The sequence below is a fragment of the Carlito syrichta genome, unplaced genomic scaffold, assembly GCF_000164805.1.
Source record: "Carlito syrichta isolate Samal-C Ts95f unplaced genomic scaffold, Tarsius_syrichta-2.0.1 Scaffold315540, whole genome shotgun sequence".
NCBI lineage: Eukaryota > Metazoa > Chordata > Mammalia > Primates > Tarsiidae > Carlito > Carlito syrichta.
The window spans coordinates 56956-77027 of NW_007259636.1; the positions used below are offsets into that span (position 1 = coordinate 56956).

A 20072-nucleotide genomic window follows, 5' to 3' on the forward strand; every position below is an offset into this window, starting at 1 on the left:
CAGTTGACACCCAGACTTCCGACCTACAAAACTGTGTGGTTTTAGTAATTTGTTACTCAGCAACAGGAAGTTAATACACTTACTTTTTGTTCTCATTGTTTTATCAATTGCTCACTCCATAATTGTAGATTTGTCCATTTTACCTTTAGTTCTCTCAGTTTTTGCTTTGTATATTTCAATGCTCTGTTATGAGGTTGTTAACTAAAATTAAGGCTCTTGAGACAGAAATAATTTTATAAAGTTGTATTGGAAGCCAAATGTGAGGATTGGCTTGGGAAAACACACCAATAAAGCCGGAAAAGTCCTGGAGTCTGTTACAAGTTGAAAGACTTTTATGGGAAAGTTCAAGAAGGGAGGGTGACTCCCTTATACCAAACTTGCCCAGTCTGGTTTTTTTAATTGAAGATACAATAGAGGATATTACCATTGTATACAGATTGCAAAAAAATAGGCTAAAATGTTTACATGCAAGACAATCAGTAAAACTTTATGATTCAGAAATAAAGCAGTCTCCTTTTCAATGTCACTGGGATTTGCATTAATCATTTTGTCAATAATTTGAGGAATTCATGATTAGAGTTTTTTTTTTTTTTAATGAGTTGGGGTCTCACTATATCTCCCATGTTGCAGTGCAGTGGCACAATCATGGCTCACTGCAGCCTATAACTCCTGGGCTCATGCAATCCTTCTGCCTCAGCCTCTCAAGTAGTTGAGACTACGGGTGCACAACACCGTACCCAGCTAATTTTTTTATTTTTGGTAGAGATGAGGTTTATGTTGCTCAGATTGTTCTCAAACTCCTGGACTGAAACAATTCTCCTGCCTTGGCCTCCCAAAGTGCTAAGATTAGGGGCATGAGCCGCCATGCCCAGTCAGATTATTTATGTAGGGACTAGAAGTTGTCATAAATCACAAGACCTTTCCAAGACAGGTTAATCTGGAAGCTTGTTTACCTTTCAAGTGAACTGTAGCTTAGCAAGGTACATATACATTCAGGATTGTTATGTCCTACCAACTGGCCTTTTTGTTATTATAAAAATGACCTCTCTATCTCTGGTAATTCTCTTTAAAGTCGTCTTTGTCTGGCATTAATAAAACCACACTAGCTTTTTCATGCTTACTGTTTGTTTATTTTTCAAATCTTTTCTTTTTTATTTTTACATTTTTTAAAAATTTTATTTTAAGTTTTTTATTTTTTTTATTTTAATTTTATCTTTTAACAAATTTTATTTTAAAGATGCGAGGTACAATTCAGGGTTCAGTATACAAATGTTCATTTTCCAGATATCCTTATTGATGAGGTATACCCCTCTGACAGCTTCCCACTAATGCCAATCCCACCTCCACCCAGGAGTTTCTCACTACTGCCAATCCTTTTCTTATAGTATTACAATAATTGCTCAAGGTCCGCTTATGAATGAGAACATGTGATACTCAGTTCTTTGTTTCTGTGATAGATCACTCAGTCTTATAAACTCTAAGTCCATCCAAGTTGCTGTGATGTTCATAATTTTTTCCTTCTTTATGGCTGCATAATATTCCATCCTGTATATGTGCCACATTTTTTTAAATCCAGTCCTTTTTCGATGGCCAGCACAGTTGGTTCCATGTTTTTGCTATTGTGGACAATGCTGCAATAAACATACGTATGCAGGTATCTTTTTCATAGAGTGATTTGAGTTCCTCCAGGTATATTTCCAGTAGCAGGATTGTAGGGTCGAATGGAAGGTCGATTTTTAGATCTTTAGGAATCGCCAAACTGTTTTCCATAAAGGTTGTATTAGTTTACACTCCCACCAACAGTGTAGAAGAGTTCGCTTTTCCCCACATCTTCTCCAGCATCTGCTGTTTTTTGAGTTATTGATGATGACCATTTTGACTGGAGTTAGATGGTATCTTGGTGTGGTTGTAATTTGCATTTCTTTGATGACTAGTGATGACTGAGCATGTTTAAATGTATATTGGCAGCTCATATGTCCCCTTTTGAGAAATGTCTATTCATATCTTTTGCTCACATTGCAAGGAGGTTGGTTGCTTTTTCCTTTTTGACATGTTTGAGTTCCATGTAGATCCTAGATGTTAGGCCTTTGTCAGACATACAGTTGGCAAATATTTTTTCCCAGTCTGTGCACTGTCTCCTTGCTTTCTTGGTGGTTTCTTTGGCTTTGCAAAAGCTTGCCAGTTTGAAGAGGTCCCACTTGCATGTCTTATCTCTTATGGCATGGGCACTTGAGGTTTGGATCAAGAATTGGTTGCCAGTTCTGTTCCAGTTTCCATAAGGATGTCTCCTGAATTTTCTAGATCTTACAGCTTAAGGTTTTACCTTTAGGTATTTGATCCAGTTAGAGTTGATTTTGTGTATGGTGCTAGGTATGGGTCTCCTTTTAATCTTCTGCATGTGGTCAGCCAGCTTTCGCAGCACCATTTACTGAATAGGTTCTCCTCTTCCCAGTGGTTGTTGGTGGAGGCTTTGTTGAAGATGAGTTGTTTGAGAAGTTGAAGTTTTGCTTCTGGAATCTGTATTCCGTTCCATTGGTCTCTTTGCCTGTTCTTGTACCAATACCAGGCTGTTTTGATTATTGTCACTTTATAATAAAGCTTAAAGTCTGGGAGCATGATTCCTCCTCTTTGTTTTTTGTTTGTTTGTTTGTTTGTTTATTGTTTTTGCTGAGGATTGTTTTGGCTATTCCTGGCCATTTATGTTTCCATATGAATTCCTGTATTGTCATTTCCAGGTCTGAGAAGAATACTGTTGGAAATTTAATGTGTATTGCATTAATCTGTAGAATACGTTAGGTAGGAAGGACAGCTTAACAATGTTGATTCTTCTGATCCATGAGCATGGAATATTTTTCTATTTGTTTGTGTCATCTTTGATTTCTTTAAGCAGTGTTTTGTAGTTTTCATTGTAAAGGTCTTTCACTTCTCTGGTTAGGAAGATACCAAGGTATTTGATTTTTTTTATGACTATTGTGAATTGGATTGTGCTTTTTATTTGGGTTTCTGTTTGTTTATTGTTGGTGTATAGAAATGCGACTGTCTTTTGCACATTTACTTTATACCCTTATTTTATCTCCTTAATTCAAGGAGGTTTTTTGACAGATTCTCTTGGGCTTTCAAGGTATAGAATCATGTCATCTACAAAGAGAGCTAACTTGACTTCCTCTTTTCCTGTTTGGATATACCCGACTTACTTTTCTTGTCTGATTGCTCCTGGTAGGACTTCCAAAACTATGTTAACAAGGAGAGGTGAGAGTGGGCGTCCTTGTCTTGTTCTGGTTTTCAGAGGAAATGGTTCCAATTTCTGTCTGTTTAACAGTATGCTGGCTGTGGTTTCTCATAGATGGGTCTTACTATTTTGAGGTATGTCCCATCTATGCCTAGATGTTTGAGAGTTTTTATCCAGAAGGGTGCTGGATTTTATCAAAAGCTTTTTTTGTGTCTAATGATATAATCATGTGGTTTTTGTCTTTACATCTGTTGATGTATTTAATTATGTTTATGGTCTTGCAGATATTGAACCAGTCCTGCATTCCAGGGATGAAGCCTGCTTGGTCAAGGTGGATGTTTTTTGAGGTGTGTTACTGGATCTGGTTTGCTACGATCTTGTTGAGGATTTTAGCATCTATGTTCATCAAGGATATTGGCCTGTAGTTCTCTTTCTTTGTTGGATCCTTATCTGGTTTGGATATTAATGTGATGTTAGCTTCATAAAACGATTTGGGGAGAGTTCCATCTTTCTCAATTGCCTGGAATACTTTCAGTAGGATTGGTATCAGTTCCTCCTTGTATGTTTTGTAGAATTCTGCTGGAAAGCCATCTTGTCCAGAGTTTCTTTTTTGTAGGTAGTTTTCTTATGACATAGTCAATTTTCTGGGATGTTATTGGTCTATTTAGGGTCTCTATTTCCTCTTGTTTCAATCTGGGGAGGTTGTGTGATATCAGAAAGACCTCTGTTTCCTTTGGGTTTTCAGTTTTTTTCCATAGATGTGTACATAGTAGTCTCTGATAATCTTTTGCATTTCTTCGGGGTCAATTGTGACTTGATCTTTTGCATTTCTGATTGTGTTTATTTGGGCTTTCTCTCTCTTTTTTTTTTGATCAGTCTAACTAGGGGTCCATCCATCTTGTTTATCCTTTCAAAGAACCAGCTTTTTGTTTCATTGATTATTTGTATTATATTTTTGTCTTTTGTTTACCAAATTTGGGCTTTGATTTTGGTGATCTGAACTCTTCTGCTGAAGTTAGTGTTTTGATGGTCTTGTTTTTCCATCTTCCTTAGGTGATTTGTTAGCCTGTTAACTGTGATCTTTCCATTTTCTTCATGTGTGTTCACAGAGATATGAATGCCCCTCTTAGGACTACTTTCATGGCATCCCAGGTGTTTTGATAAGATGTTTCTTCATTTTCATTTGTTTTCAGGTATCTTTAACCTCTGTTTTGATTTCCATGTTGACCCAGGAGTTGTTTAGAATCATGCTATTTAGTGTCCATGTCTTTGTGGGTTTTGGGGGAACTTTGTTGGTGTTGACACTTATTTTATTCTACTGTGGTCTGAGAAAGTGGATGAAACATGTTTATGCTTGATTTATGACCGAGGATGTGGTTGATATTAGAGTACACTCCATGTGGTTATAAGTAGAGTATATATTCTGTGGTTGTTGGGTGGAGTGTTCTGTAGTTATCAATTAAGTCCATTTGGTCAAGCATCACATTGCAGTTCTGGATGTCCTTGTTGAATTTTTGTCTGGATGATCTGTCTAGGGTGGTGATGGGTATTTAAGTCCCCAGCTATGACAGTGTAGAGACAATATGTTTTTTAGTTTAAGAAGTTGCTTTATGAAAGTTGGTCCTCCTATGTTGAGTGCATATATGTTTAGGATGGATATTTCTTATTGATGGATTGAACCTTTTATCATTATATAGTGACGTTATGTATCTTTTTAAATTTTTGATAACTTAAAGGGTATTTTGTTTGATACTAAGATCACCAACTCCTGCTTTCTTTTGTGTTTCATTTGCCTCAAATTTTGTGTCCCACTCTCTTACTTGAGTCTGTGAGTGTCCTTTCTGGTGAGATGAGTCTCTTGAAGACAATACATTATTGCCTCGTGATTGTTTATCCATTTTGTCATTCTGTGTCTTTTCAGTGGTGCATTTAGTCCATTCACATTCATGTGAGAGTTTATTCCGTCATGAGGTTCTTATAGAGTTTGTTGTTGCTACTGTTTGTTTATTTCCTTGTTGTCTTTCTTTTGATATTTAGGCTGAGTCATGTGTGGTTTTAATCCTTTTCCTGCATACAAGGACACTATCATTCCTTTTTTTTTTTCCTTTCTTCTGTGTTTAATACCTTCTTAAGTGTTTCTTGTAGAGCTGGTCTTGAGGCAGTGTAAGCTCTTGGTGATTGAACATCTTGGAAGGATTTTAATTCTCCATCATTGATGAAGTTTAGCTTATCTGGGTTGGTAATTCTTGGTTGAAATTGCTTATTTTTGAGAACTTTGAAGATTGGGCTCCAAGCTCTCCTACCCTGAAGTGTTTCTGTAGATAAGTCTGCTGCTATTTTAATTGGTCTTCCCTGTTAGGTAGTCCAACCTTTTTCTCTTGCTGCCTTTAGGGGTTTTTTCTTTTATATCTGCTTTGTGCAGGACAATGACTATGTGTCTAGGAATTGGTATTTTCATTTGTTGTCTTGCAGGGGTTCTCTAAATCTGTGTTTGAAGGGTCACATCACTGATGAGATGAGGGAAGTTTTCCTTGATGACTTAATGGAATGTTTGTTCCAGGGTGGTTGCTCTCTCTCTCCCTCTATCTGCCTCAGGGATTCCAATTACTCTTAGGTTTGGCCTCTTGAAATAATTGCACATCTCTTAAAGGTTTTGTTCTGTCTTTTAAAGCTTCTTTTCTATATTTTTAACAGTTTTGTTTAGTTCCATATTTTGGCTCTCGAGCTCTGAGATTCTTTCTTCTGCTTGGTTAATTCTGCTTCCCATGATTATCATTTTGTTATATTTTATTCATTGTATTCTTTACTGCTGTTATCTCAGTTATCAACGCCTTCATTCTTTCCTCTTGTCTCTCCTCAACTCTATTTATTCTCTCTATTAATGTCTTGATATATGGGTTTGTAATTTGAGACCAGTCATTCCAGAGGCTCTTCATTGTTTGCATTCCAAAGTCTGTATTCTCATTGGTTGACCTCCCAGGGGTCTGTGTGAGAACCACATTCTTCCTTTGGTTTTTCTTCATTTCTGTAGATTTTCTTCTGCTATTTTTTAAACCTCTTCTTTAATTCTGTTGTTCAGGGATGGGGAGAGTAGCTTTTACTTCTGTTTGCTCGATCTCTTTTTTTTTCTTATGTGAATCCTCTGGCTTTGTCCATTTCTGAAGCTAGATTGTGGGTGGGGGTGTACTTTTTGCAATTTTGAGATTGAATTGTTGGGGGAGCTGTGATTCAGAAAGTATCTGCAGATCCCAGTATCCACTGACAGGTGTGTGGGCCCCCTGGCACCCACTTCCCACTGCCTTACAATCTATCCTTGCAGTAGGGGTATAGGCTTGTCCCCCTGAAAGCAAAATGAGGTAAGAAAAAGGAAAATAATGGAAAAAGGAAGGAGGAGGCTGAAAGGAAGTTGGAGAGAGAGAAGAAGGAGACACAAAGATAGACAGAAAAAATTAAAAAACATAAACACACAGACAATCATACAAACACACAAACTGACAAAAAAAGTCCTATTGATGTACTCTCCCTCAAAAAATACCCATACATGAACAGGAAGTCTAAAAAAAGCAGCAATAAAATAACAGAAACAAAGCAAGTATGAAAATGTAATCAAAAACAAAGAAAGAGAGAAGAGGGAAAAAACCTAAAACAAAAACAAACAAATGAAAACAAACTAAACAAATGAACAAACAAAAAGACTCACTCTGAGGCTTCAACTTCAACCTTCTTTCACCTCTGGTCTCCAGTCCCTCCCCTCTGCTCTCAGTGCAGGCTGATAGTGTTGCTCTCAGCATTGGTCAGATGCCACACAGACTACTGTGGGAGGAGGGTGGATCAGATCTGGACTCCTGCCTTCTCTTAATGAAAAGGCAATGATGGATTTTTTTAAAAATGATCCATGTACGTATGGATATTTCCTCTTGATCTGACATTTTCTCAGTGGGATGGTCGAGTATTTTGTGATTTTAGAACCTCTTTGACTTCAACAAGCTACCACAAAATGAAATAGAATTATTAAGTCAACTGTGAATAATAAAATGTCTTTGCCAGCTCTTGGGGCCTGTAGGTAAATGATTTCATGGATAAGCCTGGGCATGAACACAGGAGAGGACTGGCTCACTGTCATTAAAGTCACCTAATGATACAAGCTGGACAACCAGCATTTTTCTTATCAGTGAGGTCAGAAGTGCCTCTGCTTAAAGCTGCTGTGACTTGGCATACCTATTTGGATGGAGACCTTGAGGGACCTGTTGGGGAGAACTTGGTGATCACCTGGGGACACAACTTGTAAACATACCTCATCTAGAAATTTTGCTAAAACTCCTGAGCTTGGAGAGATACCCAGCTTGTGCCAACTTCTGTGTTGCAAGCTCCAGATGCTTTCTCTCTGCTGGGCCAGGTGGGATTCCCCAAGCTTTACCCTTAAAACATCTCCTCAAAGCCCAGAACCAGGATGGAAAGTTCCAGGCTCAGATACTTGAATAGGGCTATGTTGCCTTTACCATACTCTGCTTGAGTGTTCAGCCTCCCGTCATGACCACACTAGGTATGAGTCTGTCTTCCCAGACAAGGTCAAGCTCAGCCAAGAAAAGGGGCTCACCTTTCTCTCCATGACATCACTGGTGATTAATCACAGGTTGACTAGGGGATATAAATATGGTCATTTCTGAGATCATTTGAGTCCAAGTCCTGAAACAGGAAATATAGGAGTTGGAGAAGGATGGAATCTTAAACTCTTCCCATTGTGTTGGTCAGGTTTCTCAGAAGCAGACCCTGCGATGGAGGTTCTGGAGCTAATGAGATAGTGAGGGAGTGCTCTTAGAGGAACCCAGTGAGGGGTGCAGCTTAGGGCAGAGGAACCCACCAGGCAAGGTCTGCTTGTAGCTGAAACGTGTCCTCATCTTGAGCGCCTGGAAAGTTCTGGAAGGGGGCACAGTCCCCAGAGTTGCTCTGTGTTGAAGTGGGGGGGCAAGCTATTATATCTTTATACCCATCAGTCACGGGAAGGAGTACACAATCTCTCAGTGTCTCTGGGCACAGCAGCTTCAGAGGTGAGGTCGTGGTGGAGGGTGCATCTGAGAGCACCTATGCTCAGCACTGGATTGCGGGTCCCCAGGCCTGTTAATAGACACCTAGGGAAGGCACTAAGACAGTGTTGATGGTGTGGTAGAAGACAAGTCTCGGATGCATGGCCACAGTGGGTTTCTTAGGACACCCCCAGGTCTCAGCCTTGGGCCACTCAGGGAGGGTAGGGGTTGTGCCCACGGAGCAGACACTTCTCCGTCCTGCACACACAGGGGCAGGACTGGGCTACCCTCATGACATGAATGTCTACCCTGCTCCCCTGCCACATGAGTTCTTCTGACCCAGGAGGAAAGCCAGGGTTCAGGCTGCACCTTTCAGTACCACTCAGCTACCGGAGTCTTCGGGCATCATGCCAGGCCTTGGGGTGGGAACATCATGAAGTCCTCAAGGGCTGTGCTGGAGCAGAGGTTGTAGACTGCATGCTTGACAGCTGCCTCCTGCTGTGAAAATTGTGTGTGCACTTAAAGAAAAAACACCAAAAGCCTGAGACAACATCAGGATACTTCCTGGAACACCCAGGCTTTTAAATTCTGCTGCTGCTGTTTTATGAATCTGCATTCCCACTGTGTGGCCTCACCTTCCCACATGGCTGCAGGCATGCAGTGGCTGCACCCTCCACACAGGGCTTTTGCTCTTTGGCTTGTTGGGACTCAGCTCCCTGGTCCCTGAAGGTGTCTAAAGGTATGACCCCAGAATCTGTTCCTAGAAACTCAAGACTAACAGAGGGACACACAGTGACGTTTGCAAATTCATATAGTAAGAGAAATGAGGAGGCCCCCAAAGAATTGGGGCCCTGGGGTCAGGGCAGAGGAAGGTCACCCGAGAGGGGAAGGAGCAGCCAATGTGGCCAAGAGGTGAGACTTGGTCCCAGACGGATGGGCCAAGCCCAGGACAGGTGCCCGTGTCATCACGTCATTTTCAGTGTTCTGACACTCTGACACATCGTTCGCAGGCTGAGTCAGGCCCAGTGAGTTTGGCCTCCACAGTGCCATTCACTGTGAGGGCTCATGTCTCTGCACCTTGTCCCCCTTCCTCCAGACCTCAGGTTGTCTCACCTGAGCCAATGCCTTTGCCCCTTCTGCATGCCCCCACTGCCCTGTCCCTTCTCCCCATCTCCAGCCACTACCACAGCTTTATCCCAGCCTCCACAGCCACCCGCTTTCAGGTCAGTCAGATCATACTTCTTCTTGAAAAAAAATGCCCATGGGCCCCAAAGCCTGGGTTGAGGTCAGACTTCTTAGTCCAGTGGTCAACACCCAAGGAAGTCAACCAGTTAAGTCATCTCTGTGAAAAGACAGCCCCAATGTCTCAGGGGGCTACTTGTGGAACACTCTAGATTCTGAATTAACACAGCAAAGTAACAACTGTCAGCAAGTGCTCCACTCAGGAAGCCTCGGATACTCCACAGATTCTGCAAGAAGATGACCCATGGAGCCCTCATGGAGTGCACGTTGCTGGCCTGTGTTCTCTGCACAAGGGCCATCGAGGCAGAAAAGACAGCCAGTTGGAGAAACTGAGGAGGATGCTGGAGCCCTGGCCTGGAAGAACCCTCCATCCCTCCACTACTGCCCATGCCAGAATTGAAGTGTGCTCTGTGGGGCACCCAACTCCACCCCCCTGCCACAAACACACAATTATTGGTGCATAGAATAATCAATGATGCATCTTAGATTCAACAAAATGTGATATATTACATATAAAATGAAATGTATGCTAGGTTCATTTTCTGGATTATCCAGTATATTTATATTTTCTACTTCTTGTCAATTTCACCAATGTGATAGTGCTTTGTAATTTTTAGCTGTAATGTTTCTTTTAACATCTCGTGGTATAATTTCTTCCTTATGACTTGTTCTTTCTAAAATGTTGCAGGCTATTTTTTTTCATTCCAGATTAATATTAGAACTAATGTTTCAAGTTCTCACATATCACTCATATCGATAAATGAATAATTTTTTAAAACTCTGCTAGGATTCTTATTGTATCTTCATTAACCCTGTGAATAAATATGGGGAGAATTGATATCTTTTGAATCATTAAAATTTATTTATATGACTTTTTTATATTTCTGGTTAATGGTATTTTTTCATAGTTATATATTTTAATGCTATTAAGAATAGAATAGAATTCTGTTTTCATTAGGTCTCTATTTGATTATTTTTGGTATCCAGGACAATTAATGATTTTTATATTTTGATGTTGTAACTAGCCACCATTCTAAACTTTCTTAATTATTTTCAAACTATGTTTTTATGATTTTAAGAAGCTTATAAACTTCATGTTAATCAACACTTTAAATACTTTAGGAAAACCATGTAAAAACTGCCACTTTAAATGTATGCATTGATTGTACAACACATTCTAATGTTTTAAAAATTCAGCATCTTAGAATGAAGAAACTTAGATTTTATAAGTGAAAAAACCATATTATTGACATATAAGAATAACATCGGCTCTGTTCTCATATCTTCTCTTCTTATTTTTCGCTTATATGTTGTTTTACTGTCTAATACTAGTGCTGTTGTTCTACATTTTAATAAGAAGGGCTCTAGTGCAGTGGTTTTTAATTACCAAATTTTTCTGTAGTGTGGGGAAAGTCATGAGCCTTTTGAAAATCTGATGATATTGGGCTCAGTGGCTCAGCCTGTAATCCCACACCTTGGGAGGCTGAGGTGAGTGGATTGCCTGAGCCCGCGGGTTCGAGACCCGCCTGGGCAACTTGGTGAGACCTCATCTCTACAATAAATCAAATATTAGCCGGGCATGGTAGCGCGTGCCTGTAGTTCCAGCTACTTGGAAAGCTGAAATGGAAGGATCTCCGGAGCCCAGCAGGTCGAGGCTGCGGTGGCCGGGAGCAGCCACTGCACTCCAGTCTGGGAGACATAGTAAGACTCCAACTCAAAAAAAAAAAAATCTGGTGAAAGGCATGCATTCTATCCTCTGAATAAAAGCAATGTGCACTCACATTCAGACCTCTAGTGCCTAACTTTCAAAATTCTCCCAATCCCCTATAAAAGGTGTCCACCAACCATCAAAGACCATAAAAGCTGATTCAGAATTCCTCCACTAGGAGTTTACTTATGAATGAATGTTAGGTGTTAACATATCATCTTTGCTTGGTTAAGACATGCTCTTTATTTCTGTTTCATTTCTTCTGCTTAAAGTTGGTGATTTGTGTTGCATTTTATTAAATATTACTCAGATATTTCAGTAGAATGCATTGTCATTCTCATTTCTTCAACCCTCCCTGTACTCACACGTTTTGCCACACGACCATGTAGTTTCTCCTGCAAGAAGAGTGGATTTCTCTGCACTGCTGTTATTCAAACAAGTATGTGACTTCCTTTGGTCAATTGGATGTTAGCTGGTAGCTGACTGGATGTGAGCCGAGGCTAAAACTATGTTTGTGTGGTTCGGTTTCCCATCTCGTGCTCCTCCTCACCACAAGAAGAGCATGCTAGGAGTGGCCTTCTGGTCCACCAGCAATGAGAGACAAGTAGACAAAAGACCACTGAAAGTTGAAGACAAGTGACATGAGCACAACTTAGATTAATTGACCTACAGTTTACCCACAGATGTATATGCAGAAGACTTCTCTGTGGTTCGATATCTCTGTATTAGTCAGGGTTGTCCAGAAAAACACAACCAATTGGGGAGGGGGAGAGAGAGGAAGAGAGAGGATTGGGGGGGTGAGAGAGGGAGGCAGAGAAGAGGGAAGAGAGAGAGAGAGAAAAGAGAAAGAGAGAGGGGCAAGGAGGGGGGAGGGGAGGGGACAGAGGTAGAGCAGGGGGCAGAGAGAGAGAGAGAGGCTAGAGAACCAGGGAAGCCAGTAGCATGGTTAGTTCAAGTCCTAAGGCCTGAGAACCTGGGGGGCAGGTGGGGACTGTGCAAGCCCTGGAGTCCAAAGACCAGAAAACCTGAAGCTTTGATGTGTAAGGACAGGAGAATATGAGTGTCCAGGATCCAGGAGAGAGAGAGAGAAGGAGGGAGAAGGAGAGTGAGAAAGAGAAAGAGAGGAGGGAGGGAGGGCAGGGGAAAGAGAGAGAGAGAGATTGAGAGAACACAAGCCAGCAAATTTTCCTTTCCATGTTTGTTCTATCCAGGTCCTCAGACAGTTGGATGGTGCCTGCCCGAGTTGGGTGAGGGTGGATCTTCCTTTTTCAGTCCATTAATTCAAATGTTAATGTATTCTAGAAACATTCTCACTGATATATCCAGAGATAATGTTTTACCAGCTATCTGGGTATCTCCTAATCCAGTCAAGTTGACAACGAAAATTAACAGTCCCAATCACTGAGTTTGGGTACTGGCTTGTTCCATAGAACTTTAAAGCTAACCAAAACAGGTATTTATCTGTTGTATTATCAGTCCATTGTTACATAACCAAATTACTGCCATCTTAGTGACTTAAAACAGCACAGAATTTTCATGGATGCCTGGAATGGTTTAGCTAGGTCCTCTGCTCAGGTTCTCACAAGGCTGCATCAAGGTATCAACAAAATTGTGTTCCTATGTAGACATCTGACTGGGAAAGAATCCACTTCCATGCTCAATCAGGTTGCTGGCAGAACTCACTTTCTTATAGCCATATTGCCAAAGTCCCTTTTCCCCCCTTTGACAATTTCTAGGTCAAGAGCCATGCTTGGCTACTAGAGGTCACTTCAGGTCTTTGACATGTGGCCCCTCTGTAGAGCCATGTGTCACAACAAGGCAGCCTACTTTTTAAAAGCCAGAGAGAGGAGAGAAGGGAGAGAGAGCGCTTTTGTTCAAGACTTTCTCCTAAAGGGCTTGCCTGATTAGGCTAGGCCCACCCAAGATAATATGTCTTTTGAGTAACTCAGAGTCAACTGATTAAGAGTTCTTATTACATCTGTAAAACCCCGTCATCTTTATCATATTCCATTGGTTAGAAGCAAGTTACAGTTCCTACTACAGTCAAGGAGTAGGGATTATGTAAACTAATTGGGAGTCATCCTAGAATTCTGTCCTACCACAATCTTGTACTTAGTATGGCTAATCATATTAATATGTTAATGTAATATTTACAAGTTAAATCACTTGACATTCCTAGAGCAAATTATGCTTGGTTATAATGTATAACTCTTTAAAAATGCTGCTGGTTTTCTTTCATTGGTAATTTCTTATGTACCTTTGTTCTCAGATTAAGGTACTCAGAGGAGATTGATCTGTAGTTTCTTTGCCATTCTTACAGATTTGATAACAAAAAGTGAAGATAACATTGTAAAACACATTTGAAAGTCTACTGTATCTTTCAGGGCTCAGTCAGGGAAACAGAATCACCACAAATATTATGAGAATAAGAACGAGAACTCACATGGATCAGAAGAGATCTAGGAACGTAAAACATGGGGTGAAGTGAGGGGAAGTAGAAGACTCAGAGGAGCCATGATTTACCTGTTGAGCCTGGCTGGCTAGATGAACGGACAAGTTAGAGCTCGAGGTCCTGGGGGTACTGCTGGAAGACAAGCTGACCGTAAAACAAAAGCGAGGTGAGGCCATGCCAGGACCCACCAGGCAGCTCTGCATCTGTCTGACACGGTGGATGCCCACCCCAACCTCTGATAATGACCTCAGCTTCCTTCCCACCCTGGGAAGCTCATGTGAGTTCCTCCTTGGTCATTCTGGGAAGCAGCGTTTTGGGTCTCAGACAAGAGTGGTCGTGCCAAGTTGACAAGGCACAAGCCAGGTCCACCTTTCATTTTCTGATGTTTGAAATGATCCTGACAGCATGGGAAATACGTTCCTTGACAGATGGAAAGGACTTGCCCATAAATCTTTGGATGCCGGACAGGGTCACAAATAGACATGAAGTAAAAGATACAGAGGAGACAAGTTTTCAAGTTGGGCAGAGAGAGGGCAGATTCCTGGCCAGTTACAGCCCTCTCCCGGCTCACAGGGAGCACTGGTTTCTTACCTTCCAGCTGAGAGCCGGAGTGATCCCACAGAGGTGGAATTACTTTTTGGAGCAAAGGACAGGTGGATGCATACTCAGAGAGTGCCTGGAATGGGAACAATTGCTTTCCTTCACCATCCGTACAGTTTTATCCTTTCCTCGTCAACCTTTTATCTATTATTTTCTTTTTTTTTTCTCAGAAGTTTAGATGAATCATTCACTTTCATTGTCGTTTTGGTTTTGTTTCAGTCAACCACTCCTTCACTGGTTCTTTGTTTCATGTTTTATGCTGTCTGGATTATATACTCTTCACATATTTTCCTCTCAATTACTTAAAATGTATACATGAAGACTTAATGATTCTAGTAGTTATTTTCTTTATAGTTAGAGAAACAAAGGTTAAGGTAGAGCTTTAAGTAATTGAAACCATAACTATCTCTTGTTTCATAGTTACTTTAAATTCCCTGTCTAGTATCTTTGTCGTATCTGAGTCTGTCTTTAACATTCACGTTGTCCCTTCAGATGGTTCTACCTTGCTTTTTAGCATGCCTTGTGGCATTTTGTTGAAAGTCAGACGTATATTGGGTACTAAAAACTGAGGTAAAAATCCTTAATGCGAGGGTGTATGTTAATCTCAGTAGGATTTGGGCTGCATTTAATGTCTGTTGTAGCTGTAAGTACCAGAAGCTTCGGACTTCTCTGATGTCACTGTTTTTGTCTCCCTTGTTGACTTTAGACTTCCCTGTGAACTCCTCCTCAGAAAATGTGTGTCTGCAGCATGTTCTGTTGTTATCACCCACCCCCCACCATTATGATAATAACCCCACGGGTGTCATGGCAATGTGTAGAAGAGCAGGGTCGTTCTATACTCTGATTAAATCTCAGTATTTTGGTGGGCTTGCTTCTCAGAGTTGAGACCTTCACCAGTGCTGATCCACTTGTGGAATGACAAGTGCCCCTGCTCCCTTCCTGGCTTCAGCGTTCCCAAGCCACTTCCTTGAAACTGTAACTCCAGCGTACCATGTTCTCACGGCTACCCTCTGGAGTTGCCACAGGACGCTGGAGAGACCTTGAATGGGAGGAATAACCTTCCTCGGCGGGGATCAAGCTTCAGAACAAAAGTAAGTGAGGAGCTTGGAAGTTACCATTTCCATTCCAACAACAAGAAAGTGGGGCAAACTGGAAATCAAGACTTTTCTTAGACTCATCAACGAGGTGGTGGGACAAAGCCACTTTGATACCTGGAGGAATGGGGACATCCTGCGAGACACCAGTGGGAAGTCCAGTGGGAAAAGGACTCCCCATTGTCACCATGTGGTATTCTTGTAGCCTTTCCATGAGAACTTGGCAGCCTTCCTGGAGGCAAAGCTCACCAAGTTATGGGGGCTTCCCTAAGACTCCAACCGCAGTAACCACTCGTTCTCACGTGAGTCTACATGCAGCCTCTGGCAAATCCTCAGAGTCATCATCGGAGCTGTCCTGTCAGGTTACAGCTCCTGTGGCTTCAGCTCCAAGCAAACGGACATCTGTTGTGGTGTCTCGTGGATGGCCCCGTCCCGCCAGGTACCAAAGTGGCTTTGTCCCACCACCTCATTGATGAGTCTAAGAAAAGTCTTGATTTCCAGTTTGCCTCACTTTCTTGTTGCTGGAATGGAAACAGTAACTTCCAGGCTCTTTACATGTTGGAACTGAAAAGGAATGTCTTTGTTATCTTTTTAACATAGACACGAATGGAGTGTTTTATCAGTTATTTTGATTAATTCAGATGCAAAGTCTAACCAGCCACCGAACAGATAGAAATCTGAAGCTCTGGGTTCACTGTATAAATGTTAAGTACACCTTTGTGTATTATTGTTTAGAATGGGAATTGATGACAATAATGGTCTGGGAGGAAGCACTGAAGATTTTATTATAGGTTATGTCTAGCCGGACTCAGTGGCTCAGCCTGTAATCCCAGCGCTTTGGGAGGTCGAGGTGAGTGGATTGCCTGAGACTACAGGTTCGAGACCCGCCCAGGCAACTTGATGAGACCTCATCTCTACAATAAATCAAAAATTAGCCGGGCGTGGTAGCGCGCGTCTGTAGTTCCAGCTACTAGAAGGCTGAGGCGGAAGGATCGCCGGAGCCCAGCAGGTCAAGGCTGCAGTGGCGGGGAGCGGCCACTGCACTCCAGTCTGGGTGACAGAGTGAGACTCCAACTCAAGAAAAAAAGAAAGGAAAAGATCATGTCTATTACAGTGTGAATTCTGGGCACTTCTTCCTTTTTTCACTCTTGTAGACATGTTCAAGCCAGACTCATGGCCTTCTGCAAAAAAAGAAAAAGGAAAAAGTTGTTATCTGTGGGGCTCAACGGCTCTCCCGAAATCACAGAGCAAAGTTGCCAGTCTAGGTCACAGGTCTCATGCTCCCGGGACAGGCCCATCTTGGTAAATGGACACATGTGAAGGGAAATGTCAGAATTTAAAAATAAGTCACCAATCATGAGACGCAATCGTTATTTTTCAGAAACAAGTGTGAGAGGTATACACTATGAAACTGACCTAAGCAAGAGTTGAGATGCAGAATTGCACAATGGCCCCTTGAGACAGGAGGCGAGGGACAGGTACAGCCGTGACTGCAGGCCAGCCCCTGCGCGGCATGCCCTGGTGTCCGAGACAGGCTTCTCAAGGTGGCCTGGGCATCTCCTCATGTGGCAAGGCCGGAGAGATTATAAGGAGGAGGAAATTAACTTTGGCCAAATATCTACTATACTGCATTTCATTCACTCCTCTGCTCACTCTTGTGTAAGAGTAATTGAGTGGGGACCAACGGGAGGTCCAAACTTTACTTGTACAATGACCACTTGTGTCCTCACTTATACCCACATCTTTAAAATAAATAAATAAATTTTTAAAAAGAATAATCAACGAAGCATTCTTTACTTATTAATGAATGAGCAGTACATTCCATGTTCTGTCCTTGGTGCTGCTGATCGACAGATAAGTGGGACCTAGTCCATTCTCCGGGAGCTTGTCATGCATTGGGGAAGGCAGGCAGGCAGCCAGGTCACTGTTCCAGCGAGATATGTGCTAAAGAAGTCTTTGCAAGTTTCCTTGGAATAGCTTTAGACTCCTCTGAGTCTGAACCCTGCCCGGGTGGAGACAGGGGATGGCAGGAAGGGTGTCCTACACCTGGGTCATGAGATGCCATGGGAGAGAGTGGGCATGGGGGTGAGAGGGAAGGGTAAGGGAGGCAGGGGAAGAGCTCACGTGCAGGCTGGAGGCCCAGGGTGCAGGGAAGCCTGACGTACTCAGGAAGTGTCTGGTTCCATGCGCACACCACTTAGGGTGAAGTAGCTGGGTCAGGATAACGTCTTGGTTCTTGGGCAACGGGAGTGATGAAGAGATTTCAGCAGGACAGCCTCCTGGTCAGATCTGTGCTTAAGGGAGATCACTGTGGTAATTACATAGGAAATGGATTGGTTTATATAAGACTGGTAGCACAGAGACTGACTGAGAAACTCAGGCAGAAGTGATAAGAGCTCAAAGTAATGGTAGTGGTGAGGGAGAAAGACTAGAGGACTGAATAGATGTTAAGGAAACAAGATGGCAGCATTGAATGGCCAACCTGATGAAGAGGGTGAGGGAAAGGGATGCATCTGTATAACCCAGATCTAGGTGGGAGGTAATGAGAGATGGGTTGTTCTATTTGTGTGATAAGAAACAAAGAGGAACCTTTGGATGTGTGGGGGGGGGGTTAGTATAGAATGACTGCAGTGTGAGTGTGTTGAGGGAACTTCCGATCGGATGTATCCAAACTTTGGAATTGAAGAAAGACCGACACTTGGACGGAAGACGCTGAAGCAGACGCTTGTCACTGCCCTCCCAGTCGGTATTCCTTGGTCCACCCAGAAGTTGCTTGGGTGCAATTCCCATTCAGAACTGTGGCTTTCTGTGTCTCTCTGCCTGAGACAGTCTCTGGCCATGGGTGTTGTCTGGCATCTTCCCAGAGGAGAGGACCCCTCGGGAACAACCCTCAGTTGTGAGGATGCTGCTGGATAAATGTCAGCTTCTTGGAGAGAAGAATCCACTCTGCGTGCATTCTATGTCATCGTTTCTCAAAGTTTAACCCAACGCTTTCCCCCTGGAAAAAAATTGTTAAAACTCAGATTCTGGACTCCCTTCAGAGACTTGAACTTGGGCTCTGATTTATTAGGTCTGATGGAGAGGAGAAGGATAAGATTTGCAAATTTTTTTGTTGTTTTTTAGAGATAAAGTTTCCTCTGTCACCCGGGCCTGATCTCTTCAGTGGCACGATCCTGGCTCACTGTAACTTCAACCTCCTGGGCTCAGAGGCTACTCCCACCTCAGACTCTTGAATAGCTAAGACTACAGGTACAGCCACCACACCTAGCTAACTTTCCTTTTTTTAATAGACAAAGTGTCACTCTGTGGCCCAAGCTGGTCTTGAACTCCTGACCTCCCACCTTGCTTCCCAAAGCACGTGGATTATAGATATGAGCCACCACACCAGGCAAGGATTTGTATTTCTCTACAGGTCAAAATCACAACAAGATATAATGTTACCCCAGTCAAAATAGCTGTTATTAAAAAGACAAAAAAAAAAAAAAGATGCCGGTAAGGATGTGGGGGGAAAGGGAACTCTTATCCACTATGAATGGGAATGTAAATTAGTATAACCACTATGTAAACCAGTATGGAGATTTCTCAAAAAACTAAAAATAGAACCACCATACAATCCAGCAATTCCACTACTAGGTATTTCTCCAAAGAAAAAGAAGTCAGTATATCAAAGGGATGCCTGCACTTATGTGTTTATCCCAGCATTATTCACAATTGCAAAGATATGGAATCAACCTAAGTGTCCATCAGTATACAGATGGATAAAGAACATGTGATATATGTGTGTATGTGTGTGTGTGTATAATTAAATATATATATATGAAATGTCTACATTGGAATGCTATTTGGCATTAAGAACAATAAAAATCATGTCATTTGCAGCAACATGGATGGAACTGAGGGCCATCATGTTAAGTGAAATAAGCCAGGAACAGAAAGATAAAAATGACATGCTGGGACCCATATGTAGGAGCTGAAAACTTGATCTCATGAAAATAGAGAATAGAATAATAGATCCCAGAGACTGGGGCTAGCGTGAAGGTGGGAGAGGGAAATGTAGAGAGGCTGGTGAATGGGTACAAGGATGCAGGTGAATAGAAGAAGCAAGTCCTAAAATTCGATAGCAGACTAGGGTGACTGCAGAGAGCAGCAATATGTGTGTGTACTCCAAAGGAGATAGAAGAAAGAACTTGAGATGTTACCAACACACCGAGATGATAAATACGCAGTGATAGACATTCCAGATTCCAGACTTGATTATTACACATTCTATGCATGTAACACATACGCATATGTACCCCATAACATGTGATATGTTCTACATCCAGAAGATAAAATAACGTTTGATTTGCATTTCTAGCAAGCTCTTCCGTGCAGTGGCTCTCATAGGGAGCCCGGGGTTTGCTCCCAGTTTTGGGGAGGGGCAACCCTCTTATTTAAAGCTGACGTTATTGATTTTCTCCCTTTCCTGTCTTCCTTCCCTCACCTGACTTCTTGGGATCACACCCCAAATGAACTGCTGGCACTCAAATCCTTGTCTGAGGTCTGCTTTGGGCAAATCCTAATTATGATAGCTACTAAGGTCCCCATCTTATCTGTAATAAGGGAATAACTGGGGAAACGACTCAGAACTGTCATCAGAATTAGAACAGATAAGACATGCGTGAGGAAGCCGGGCTCGGTGGCTCAGCCTGTAATCCCGTGCTTTGGGAGGCTGAGGTGAGTG

At 42.1% G+C, this 20072-nt stretch overlaps 1 protein-coding gene across 1 annotated transcript in view; it reads left to right on the top strand.

Annotated features, from left to right (window-relative positions):
• Positions 1 to 18010: 18010 nt before the first annotated feature.
• The window catches only part of LOC103275550 (Fc receptor-like B), a 2663-nt gene continuing 601 nt past the window's right edge, over positions 18011 to 20072 (top strand). The window contains exon 1 of the mRNA XM_008072938.1: positions 18011 to 18245. Coding sequence (XP_008071129.1) covers positions 18011 to 18245 — 235 coding nt within the window. The remainder of the gene's footprint in view (positions 18246 to 20072) is intronic.